The 12366-nt window shown below is 38.7% G+C and overlaps 1 protein-coding gene across 4 annotated transcripts in view; it reads right to left on the bottom strand.

The window, feature by feature from the left end:
• The window catches only part of NXPE3 (neurexophilin and PC-esterase domain family member 3), a 44044-nt gene that overhangs the window by 17354 nt on the left and 14324 nt on the right, over positions 1-12366 (bottom strand). For 3 of the 4 annotated variants that reach the window (XM_019448246.2, XM_019448244.2, XM_019448245.2), the window contains one exon: positions 3253-4007. In XM_019448246.2, coding sequence (XP_019303791.1) covers positions 3253-4007 — 755 coding nt within the window. Of the gene's footprint in view, positions 1-3252; positions 4008-10750; positions 10853-12366 lie in introns of those variants that run through there. The other variant, XM_053903310.1, reaches the window with a different exon arrangement.

Raw genomic sequence — 12366 nt, 5'->3', positions numbered from 1 at the left:
TCTTCATGAATTTGAGACCCACATCTGGCTCTGCAATAGCAGGGTGGAGCCTGCTTGGGATTCTCTCTCTTTCCCTCTCTCTCTGCCCCTCCCCTGCTCACGCTGTCTCTGTCTCTCTCAAAATAAATAAACAAAAAATCAAACAAACAAACAAAAAAACAAGCTAGAAACCTCATCCAAATTAAAGATTAAAGAGATAACTGAGGGTGCCCGAGTAGCTCAGTCAGTTGGTTAAGCGTCTAACTTTGGCTCAGGGCACAATCTCACATTTTGTGAGTTCGAGCCCCGCATGGGCTGTCAGCACAGAGCTGCTGTCAGCACAGAGCCCCCTTCAGATCCTCTGTCCCCCTCTCTCTCTGTCCCTCTCCTGTTTGTGTTCTCTCTCTGTCTCTCCCAAAATAAATAAACAAAATTTAAAAGAAAGGATAACTAAACACATTGTAAGTAATCACAGGTTAGATTAGTTAAAATAAAAATGACAGGTATAAAGGACATTATTGGGACAATCAGAGAAACTTGAGTATGGACTGTATATTAAATAATAGTATTGTATTAATGATAAATGCCCCAAGTGTGATAAATATGTTACAGTTATATGTTGGAGAAAGCTCATGTGCCAGGAGATGCATACCCATGAGGTGCAACACCATGTTGTCTGCAACTTACTCTCAAATGCTCTGGGAAGGGGGATAATTATACATCAACAGACATATATATAAACACACATACAAAGAGAAAGAGAGAGAAAGCAAATGTGGCAAAACATTAACAATGGTGAATCTAAGTTAAAGCTATATGGATGCTCATTTTTATTATTCTTGCCGTGTTTCTAATGATTTGAAAGTTTTTTTAAGCACAAAGTTAGAAAGAAGAAAATATGAAATGATGCTAAAATATATGGGAAGCTTTTCATGTGAGAACCTCATTCTTTCAAAAAGCCTTCCTTTATATTAATAGAATCTTTTAAGCAAAGTACTGTTGTTCTTTCTAAAACCAACATTTTTTAGGAGTAAAGAACAAAGATTAGATCACCTTAATTGTCCAACTGTTATTTAGAGAACCAAAGACCAAAGCTAAGCTTAATCCTTTCTGAATTAAGCAATGCTATGAGCCACCAAGGAAAAAAGGTAAAAATGGGTATCAGCTTAACATATTCAGGCCATGAGCTCAAAACAGCATACCCAAGGACATCTCAAAAAATCAATTTCAATCTTCTTCTTTTTAGTTAGCTGATGTAAAATTTTAGAATTCTAATAAACAATGCAAGAAAAAAAATCAGTAGCAGAACTATCAGATGTTTGATTCCCAAAAATGTTACCTCAAGCAAAATCTTATCAGCAAACTTCTAGGTAAGTATAATTTCTTAATGATTCTACTACAAAGTGCCATCAGTCAGCCTCATCCAGGATGTGCAAGTAAGGACAGAGACATAATTATTTCATCCTTCACGATTCACAGGTGTTTTCTGGTTTTAATGGTAGGATTTAGTGTCAGGAATATTCTTAAATTTTACACTTACTCTCTAATTTTTCTCCCACTTTTTTCCACATGGAATTTCAGTAAGTTATAAGCTGTGCTTCCTCTTTTTTGCTAAGCCACTAAGGAGACTGACAACACAACCCTAAAGGGGAGGAACTGAGCAGTCTTCACACATAGGCAAAAAGTACACAGACCTGAAATCATCTGCTCACCGTCATTGATAAATAACGTGTCTGAAATTGAACCCAGGATTAAAACTAAAGCTAAAGTCCTTGTATACTCAGCCACACGACAAACTAGACAGTTTTCTGAAGAACAGTACAGTAAATACATTGAATAGTGCTCCCTCTGCTGGCATCTAAGAGCATCCCTCTAAAAGCATGGCATCAGTCCAGCAAACATGTATTTAAAACTGATACGACCAAAAGCAGACTCCAGAAATGAAAAATCAGAGCTTTGTTTGAGAAGCTCCTACATATGTTATAGTAGGAACATTTCCCTCACTGAGTAAGAAGTGGGCATAAAACAAAATTTTTACGGTTGCCCAGAGGTACTCAACAAAACTACCTCTCCACCAAGGAGTATTTTTAAGTATTTATTTCAATAAAAAAATAAAAGGTATTTTTACATTCTGTCAAGTAATTGGACTTTTTGGCCATATGGCTTTTATAATTTTTTTCCTTAGGCATGCTATTTTACTTCAGAACTGTACGAAATGTTGAAGAAAACATTTAATCCATACTGATCCCATACATTCCACTCTACACATTATTCCGCATATTGATCATTATGCTGAAAAAGTTTTACACTTATGTTCCACAAGAGAAATTTGTACACAATAATGCAAAAATTTCCCTAACTGTTAATTTAAAAAACATAGTTTGCTGTGATATTCCTGGTTTCCCATGTTTATCGTTAAGTCAACCCAGCAATGTTGTCATATTCATAGTCCTTTTCCTATCAGTATATGATTTTAACAACTGATAATATGTCACTTAAAAATGTTTTTAAAGTTTATTTATTTATTTTGAGAGAGAGAGAGAGAAAACCCAAGCAGGAGAGAGACAGGAAAGAGAGAATCCCAAGCAGGCTCTGCACCATAAGCACAGAGCCCAAAGCAGGGCTCAATCTCACAAACCGTGAGATCATGACCTGAGATGAAACCAAAAGTAGGCTGCTTAACTGACTGAGCCACCTAGGTGCTCCTGAAATTTTTTTAGCTTATTAGACATGAAGATAAAACAGTGTCCTGACTACAAGACCTCTTGTCACCCTGTTCTTGGGCGATGTTTTTCATCTGTTCTGTGAATAAGTGATCTTTCTTATATAGTTATCCATGTGCTATGTAGTTCTGAAGTAAAACATAAATCTGAGGGTAAAAGGTCTTTAATTTGAACTAGAAGAAGCTCTAAGCTTCACTTTCTAAAAACTATTCACGAGGGGGCACTGGCTGGCTCAGTCACTGGAGCATGCAACTCTGGATCTTGGGGTTGTGGGTTTGAGCCCCACGTTGGGTGTACAGATCCCTTAAACATTTTTAAAAATCTAAAAATACTTTAAAATAAATAAATAAAAATAAAAACTATTCACAAAATATAAATATTTATTTATTTTCCTATTCGCTACTTCTCCCAAATAGAGCCAACTTCAGAAAGTTATATGAAGCAAATAACCAAAACAAGAAAGTCTTCTAAATGGGATGATGTCACCTAATTGAGACAAAAACAGTGGAAAAAGACCTTAAAATTATCCCCTGGAACAAGAAACACATACCTCTGGAAGAAAGCAGTCTCTGCAGCAGTTAGGAGGCCCTTCAGGTATCCACCTTTGAAATGGTTAATTCTGCTACTGCAAGGGAGCTTCTTTGGTTTGAAGCAGAACCAGGGTTCTCCAGTGTAGACATCTGTAAAGTTACACAGGGGAAGACTCCCAGGAAGACACACATTGCACTCAGTGGTTTCAGAAATTCTTCCTGAACGGAACAGACTCTTGAAATAGACTCTGTGTGGTTTCTCTTCCTGCAGGCGCTGAAGAACTCTGATCCCCTCAGTGGGGTGGACCAGAGATATGGACACTTTAACTTTGCCTGGCCAGAGCAGAGTAAAGAAGACCTTGTAAAACCCATTCTGGTAGTCTACCACTCTGCCCACAGCCCCTGCCTGCAGCTTAGGGGAGTGGATCCTGGCCTGCAGGTAGTCTCCACCATACTTCTTGGGCTTTCTTTGAAAATCCTGCACGTGAACCAGCACTTCTAGCTGGCTTCCCACCTTGAAGAAGGCTGCGGAGTTCAAGATAACAAAGTAGCTGGAAGAAGGGTCAGTGCTCTTCACAAAGGGGACTGGACCCACATCAGGCACCTGCCACTGTAAGGCAGCCAGCAGGGAGTCCTCCTCCGTGCGCTCCCGGCTGGACAGAGTCTGATGCTCATAGCCACAGTAAGGATTCCGGCTAATTCTTGTCATCTGGGAGGAAACAAACTGTCCACTGCTGTCGATGAATGTGGCTGAAACAGTCTCATGGTCCAAGTACTGAAGACAGAAACATAAAAACAGAAACCACAGCTATAATAAATTTCCTTGTATCAGCCAAATATATCTCTGCTTCGGTTTAATTTTAATAAAACTACTTGGTATGACATTGTCTCAAAACCCAGAGCTTACTAGTTAACAAGGCTATCTTATTATAACACAGTGACATCAGGATGAGGAATAAAGTCATAAAGAGATCTCCACACTGTGGATCTCACCTCTGGGAGCTCAATCAAGTTCCTGTAATAAATATCAGACTTCCAGCAAAACAAGAAGAAAAGGAATCATTTTGAAATATAATAGAACATTCTGTTCTTCTTAACAAGGCCTGCCCCCAAGAGAAACTATTTTACCAGAGCCTAATCTATTGGGGTTTTATCAGAACTTAACCAAACTGGGGTAGGGAACATACCCAGCTCCAGCCCATTCTAACCATCTATCCAACTTAAAGAGTGTTGGGGGAGGACTGAGAAGCACTTTTGAAGTTCACAGCCCCATAGCAAAGGCTCCCTAAAGGACTGAGAGTCACTCACAGGACTATAAATCGCTTCACCTCCCTCAAACCTCACCACTAAAAACTTACTTATCAGAGTTTCCTTTACCTAGTACATCATGTCCAGCTTTCAACAAAAAATTGTAAGACATACTAAAAGACAAAACACATAGTTTGAAAACACAAATAAGGCATCAGAACCAGACTCAGCTATGGCAGAGTTGTTGGAATAATCAGACCAGTAATTTAAAACAAGTATGATTATTTGACAATAAATTATATACAAAAATTTTTAAATAAAAAAATAAAACAAGTATAATTAATATCTATAAGGCCTCTAAGGGAAAAAGCAGACAACATGAAAGAACAGATAGGCACTGTAAAGACAGAGATAGAAACTCCCAGAAAGAATCAAAAAGAAATGGCAGACAGCTGAGAGGATTTTTAGGGAGAGAAAATACTCTGTATATCGCTATAATGATGGACAGTTATCATTACACATTTGTCTAAACCTGTAGAATATACAACACCAACAGAGAATCCTAAGGTAAACTATGGACCTTGGGTGATGATATGTCAAGGTAGGTTTATCCTTGGTTAAAAAATGTACCATTCTGGGGCACCTGGGGGGCCCAGTCAGTTAAGCACCTCTTAATTTTGACTCAGGTGATGATCTCCCGGTTGGTAAGATCCAGCCCCTCACTGACAGCGTGTGGAACATGCTTGGCTTCCTCCCTCTCCTCTCTCTCTCTCTCTCTCTCTCTCTGCCCCTACCCACGCTCACGCTTTCTCTCTACATAAACAAACAAACAAACAAACAAACAAACAAACTTAAAAAACAAAATGTTTACTGTTCTGGTGAGTGACATAATGGGAGAGGCTACGCATATAAAGGGGTGAAGAGTATGTGGGAAATCTCTGTCATCTTCCTACAATGTAAGCCCTGACAATCATTTCTTTCTATTTTGTAATGCAAGTGCCTGACTTCAGTTCCACTTCAAAGACAGCTATCTCAGAAAAACACACTGGCAGTCAAATGACTAGATAAAGAGCCAGGCTACCACCTCCCACACAAGGCTCTTTTGCTTTAGAGATCTTGGTTGATTTAGATAACTGACCATTCCCTGTGCTTTAAATTCCCACTCTTATGTTTTAAATTCACCAATAAAGAATGAACCTGTGAAACCCCAGGCCCCTACCCATGGACCCCAAAAACAGCAGAACCCCAAGCCCACACTCTTTTCTTTCTCTACCCATGACCTCACTGTGTGACCCCAGGTGTGTTGTATACCCTCCAGGACCCATGAATAATAAAACCTGTTGTTTTTCAAAGTGTCCTGCTGGCAGTCACAATAAGAACCATGAGGACCAGTCCAGAACAATGGTAATCAAGAGGCTGAAACTAGCACAAAAACATTTCTGGTCAATTTTGCTTTAAACCTGCCAGAGACTCATTTTAGACCTAAAGCCACCTGCAGATTAAAAGTATGGGGGTGGAGAAACACCTATCATGCAAATGGGTGTCAAAAGAATAGAAAATCCAGTCCTAGTAGCAATACTTATATTGGACAAACCAGACTTTTTTGTTCTTGTATTGTTTTTATATTGCTTTGGTACAGGGTAGTGTTCCCTCTATTCCATTATTCATAAGATTTTGATAAAGATTTCCATTATTTTTTTTAATGATTGGTAGATTTCACCAATGAAACCAGGTGGTCTTGAGCTTTTCAGTGCTGGGAGATTTTTTTATTCCTAATTCAACCTCCATTTTTGTTATTGGTCTAAGATTTCCCACCTCTTGGATTCAAGATTCATGATTCAATCTTCGTAACTTCCACATTTTTTAGGAATTATCTGGAGTTTTTTCTTCTAAGTTATCTGATTTTTTAGTTTATAATTGTTTATAGTAATCTGTTATCACACTATTGATTTCTGTGGTTATCTGTTGTATTGTTTTCTCTTCCATTTCTCATTTTGGTTTTTGAGACCTCTTTTTTCTTAGCTAATGTAGTTAAGAAAATTGCCAACTTTGTTCATTTTTTGGAAAAAGTGGTCATTACTTTCGATGTTATTATTTATTCTGGCCTCTTATTTATTCCTGATTTTTCTTTATTATTTCCTTCCTCTACTAAATTTCAGCTAAGTTTCTTTTTTCTAGTTCCTTGTGGTGTAATGTTGTTTATTTCAAATTTTTTTCCTAATATGAGCATTTATAGCATAAAATTCACTCATCTGCTTTTGCTGCATCCTACAGGTTTTGGAAGGCTGTGTTTTTTTTCCTTTTGTCTCGAGACATATTTTGATTTGCCATTTAATTTCTTGTTGGGCCAATTGCTTGTGCAGTAGTGTGTTAATATTTACATACTAAAATTTAGTATTTACATTGTAGATTTTGGGGGGTTGCTTAGGTGGCTCAGTCGATTAAGCATCTGACTTTGGCTCAGGTCATGATCTCGCAGTTTGTGGGTTCAAGCCCCACGTCCAACTCTGCTGACAGCTCAGAGCCTGGAGCCTACTTCGGATTCTGTTTCTCCCTCCCTCTCTTCCCCTCCCCCACTCACATTCTGTCTTTCTCTCTGTCTCTCTCTCTCTCTCTCTCAAAAATAAACATTAAAAAAAAAGAAGAAATACATTGTAGATTTTTCAGCTTTGTTTCATTATTAATCTTTAGTTTGTACCACTGTGGTTGGAAAATATACTTGGTATGATTTTAGTCTTCTTAAAATTGTAATGTTTGTTATGTCTCTTTTTATGTTATTTAACCAGAGGATTCTTCTGTGTGTGTACATGAAGAAAATGTTATTCTATTTTTCTTGGATGGAATGTTTTATATATATATCTTTTAGAGCCATGTATTCTAAAATATGCTTGAAGTAAAAATGTTCTTGTTGAAAAAAATAACTTTAAGAGGCTACTCATTTAAAATAAAGTATATCAGGGGCATCCGGGTGGCTCAGTCAGTTAAGTGTCCTATTCTTGATCTCAGCTCAGGTCTTGATCTCAGGGTTGTAAGTTCAAGCCCTGCATTGGGCTCTGTGCTGAGCATGAAGCCTATTTGATAAATAAAATAAAATAAACAAAACAAGACAAGACAAAATAAAGCATATCAGAGGAGAGATGGGTGAGAGCGTGGGTGAAACAAGTGAAAGGGATTCAGATAACATTTATGATGATGAGCTCTGAGTAATGATGTATAGAATTGTTGAATCACTATGTTGTACACATAATATAACTAATACACTAATTAAAACTAGTATAACACCGTATGCTAGCTATACTGAATCAAAATTAAAAAATAATTTAAAAATTCTGCTTTAAACAAAAAGTTCTCTTAAAAAAGTCTTCAGGGGACACTTGGCTGGCTCAATGTAGAGCATGTGACTTGTGATTTTGGGGTTGTGAGTTTAAGCCTCATGTTGGGCATACAGATTACTTAAAAATAAAAAATGTTTAAAAAAAAGGAGTCTTAAAAAAATAAAAATCAAAAAATTAGAAGAAATGCCAGAGATAAAAAGCAATGTAACAGAAATGAAGAATGCCTCTGTAAGTCTCATTTGCAAACAGACATAACTGAGCAAAGAATCCTTGAGCTTGAGGATATGTCCAAGGAAACTTGCAAAACTAAAAAGCAAAAAGAAAGCTAAAAACAGAAAAAAGAATTTTAGAAAATGAGAACAGAATTCAAGAATTCAGAATTCAGAATTCAAGGACTGTGGGAATACTACAAAAGGTGTAACATACCCCCACAGAAATATTGAAAGGATCAGAAAGATAGAAAGTAACAGAAGAATATTAAAACACTAATGACTGAAAATATCCCCAAATTAATATCAGATACCAAAACATACAGTATTTCTATTTTTAATTTTTTGAGGAAACCTCCATAATTTTTTCCACAGTGGCTACAGCAATTTACATTCCCACCAACAGTGCACAAGGATTCCCTTTTCTCTATATATACCCTCACCAATATTTGCTATTTCCTGTCTTTTTGATCCTAGCCATTCTGACTGGTGTGAGGTGAGATCTTATTGCGGTTTTGATATGCATTTCCCTGATGAATAGTGATGCTAAGTATCTCTTGTTGGCCATCTGTATGTCTTCTTCGGAAAAATGTCTATTCATTTTTTAATTGGACTGGTTTTTTTTATTGAGTTAAGTTTTTTCTTATATATATTTTGGATATGAACCTGTTATCAGATATATATCATTTGCATCTCACATTCAGTAGACTGTCTTTCTGTTTTATTGATGGTTTCCTTTGTTGTGCATAACTTTTTATTTTAGTGTGTTCCCAAAAGTTTACTTTTGCTTTTGCTTCTCTTGCCTTAGGAGATAGATGCATAAATATGTTGCTAAGGTCAGTGTCCAACAGAGTGCTATGTTTTCTTTTAGGAATTTTATGCTTTCAGGTCTCACAGGTCTTTTTTTTTTTTTTTTTTTTTTTTAACGTTTTTTATTTATTTTTGGGACAGAGAGAGACAGAGCATGAACGGGGGAGGGGCAGAGAGAGAGGGAGACACAGAATCGGAAACAGGCTCCAGGCTCCGAGCCATCAGCCCAGAGCCTGACGCGGGGCTCGAACTCACAGACCGCGAGATCGTGAGATCGTGACCTGGCTGAAGTCGGTCGCCTAACCGACTGCGCCACCCAGGCGCCCCTCAGGTCTCACAGGTCTTTAATCCACTTTGAGTTCATTTTTGTGTATGGTTTAAGACAGTGGTCCAGTTTCACTCTTTTGCATACAGTAGCTGTCCAGTTTTCCCCACACCATTTATTGAAGAGACTGTCTTTTCTCCATTGCATATTCTTGCCTCATTTGTCGTAGATAAACTGACCCTAAAGTCATGGGTATATTTCTGAGCTCTCTACGCTCTTTCATTGATCTATGTGGGGGTTTTTTTGTTATAGTATTTGGTTCTTGTCTTCAGTTCCTGAAAACACTTCAGAGCCATAAAGGTGAAATGGGTATCTTATTCAAAACAAGCCCCTTTCCACCACAACTGGGTTGATATAAATGAGGTGACTTTTGGAAAGCACCTAAGGATGGGAGCTAGTTGCTGGGAGAACCAGCCATGATTAGAGGATTAGACCTTTCAGTCCCACCTCCTCACCTCTGGGAAGGGGAAAGTGGCTGGAAGTAGAATCAACTACCAATGGCTAACAACTTAATCAATCATAGCTGTGGAATGAAACCTCCATAAAAAGTCAATAGGATGGGGTCTGGGGAGCTTCCAGGCTAGTGAACACATAGGAGACTCAGGGAGAGTAGAGCACACAGATAGCGTGGAAGTTCCACACCCTTGCCACATACCTTGCCCTATGCTCTCTTCCATCTGGTTGTTCCTGAGTTATATACTTTTATAACAAACCAATAATCCAGTAAGTAAAATATTTCTCTGAGTTCTGTTGAACCACTCTAGCAAATTAAACACAAGGTGGGGGTCAATGGAACCAGTTGGTAAGAAGCACAGGTAACAACCCAAACTTACAAATGCCATCTAAGAAGAGATAGGAGGGGGTCTCTGGGGAGAGAGACAGTCTTGTAGAACTGAGCCCTTAACATATGGGATCTAATGCAATTTCCAGGTAGACAGAGTCAGAATAGAGTTGAATTGTAGAACATCTTACTGATGTCCAAGAATTGCCTTCTGGTGTGGAAATTGTATACAGAACCTTTCTAGTACCTAACCCAGGAAACTGCATCTAACATTATACACTGAGTTAAATTGCAAGGGGAAAAAAAAAAAACAATAACAACAGCAAAGCAAAACCAAAACTTATTCTCCGCAATAGCTAGTATTACCTGTCACAAACCACTTAAACAAACTCCTCAAGCTCCCCACCTATGCCAAAACACTTCAAAATCTTATACACGGCAGGGGCACCTGGGTGATTCAGTCAGTTAAATGTTCTACTCTTGACTTTGGTTCAGGTCATGATCTCACAATTCGTGGGATCAAGCCCCATATCAGGCTCTAGGGTTCTCTCTCTCTGTCTCTCTCTCTCCCTTCCTGCTTGTGCTCTCTCTCGCTCTCAAAATAAACAATAAAAATAACTTACACATGGTAAAAAATAATCCCATACAAGGTAAAAATAACCCCAAAATATATAAGGGATTTTTAATCCTTTAGAGTTCTCAGACTCTGTATTTTTTTCCCTTTCATTTTACACTTACATACAGACATTTTCAGTTGAAAAGATTTCATTAGGAACCTTTATTTTAAAGGAGAACATGGTAGGGGGGCACCTGGGTGGCTCAGTCAGTTGAGCATCCAACTTCAGCTCAGGGCATGATCTGGTGGTTCGTGAGTTCGAGCCCATGTGTTTGAGCCCTGTGTCAGGCTCTGTGCTGCAGCTCAGAGCCTGGAGCCTGCTTTGGATCCTGTGTGTCCCTCTCTCTGCCCCTCCCCTGCTCCCACTCTGTCTCTCTCTCAAAATTAAACATTTTAAAAAATAGAAAGAAAGAAAGAAAGAAAGAAAGAAAGAAAGAAAGAAAGAAAGAAGAACATGGTGTTATTTGTTAATTTTAAAAAGTAGTGGAGGAAAACAAAAATGACTTTGAAATTTTTCCCTTAGCAGAGTTGACATCAGCATGGTAACAGCCTGATACATTACTTCTTTTTGTCCCCCTTTCAACAGTGAATTAGGCATTCATCCATAAACAAAAATGCCTTTATGGGAGTTGTGGGAAACAGCACCATATGCCAGGAATCCAGAAGTCTCGCCCATATGTGCATCTGGTAATAGGCAGACAGACCTCAGCACAGGTTGCCAGTGAACTTACACCAACCCCACTCGGCCACAGTTGGGAGGAAAACCTCAAGAGTACTGACCTGGGCAGATCCCAGTGAATGAGGAAGAATCTGTGGAAATCCAGCATTCCCTACAGGAGATGCTAGTATGCCACTGGTGATGTAGCGGAGGGGTTAACAGGAACTCTGCCAGTGCTTCCCCCCCCCCCAATACAACACAGTGCAGAGGCTGAACTATCTTCCAAAAGGGAAAAGGAGAGTGGTGAGTTAATGCTCAGCCACCCTTGCTGAATGGGATGCTGCTAAAAAAAAAAAAAACCATTTCTCTCTAGCAGCACCCAGAGTACTGAGGCTAGTAGGAGGGAGGAGATCAGGAAAAAGGCAAATAAGAATATCAAAGGGCATTGAAAGGATGCAGGTCCTGGTAACTGCTGAGGACTTTAGCAGAAAGTCTGTCCACAAGCCTATGGGAGAATCTCACCTGACAATCTCCCCACCAAACCCATGAGGCACCCCCAACACCCTGAGTGCTAAACTCACACCTCCCCCAACTCTGCCATCAGCTCTTCGCATACCCTTCCACATGAAGTGGAAAGCGTAAGTCTGATAAATGAGTGTTATCAGAAAAATAAACTAGTATCTCTGGGCAAAGAAGAAACCAGAAACCTGAGTTACAGTGCCACCTTCTGGAAAACAAAAGAAATTAAGAGAGGCTAGCCTGCTGGGTTGTAAGAATCAGAAGAGAGAAAAGCTTAAGAATTATGCCATATGAAGAAGGAAAAATGTGGGGAAGGTGTATCCATATAAGAGTGGAGAAAACCCCAGATATCATAGGACCAACAAACAATTTACCCCATCTGAAGGCAGATGGTATAAATTTGAGGAAGTGTCTGCTACTTTAAATGTAAAAGCAGCAATGCAAATCTACAGGAACATGAAAAATCAAGGAAATACATTATCACCAAAAGATAACAATAATCTTCCAATAACCTAGCTCAAAGGCACAGAATTTAACACCATCTGATAAAGAATTCAAAATAGTTGTTTAAGGAAACTCAACAAACTGTAAGAAAACCCAGGTAATTCAACAAAATAAGAAATCTACAGAGAG

This window comes from Panthera pardus, unplaced genomic scaffold (assembly GCF_024362965.1).
Source record: "Panthera pardus isolate Hobbes unplaced genomic scaffold, ASM2436296v1 HiC_scaffold_16, whole genome shotgun sequence".
Lineage (NCBI taxonomy): Eukaryota > Metazoa > Chordata > Mammalia > Carnivora > Felidae > Panthera > Panthera pardus.
Note: the sequence above shows the minus strand (reverse complement) of the source record. Positions and strands in the feature narration are given on the sequence as shown.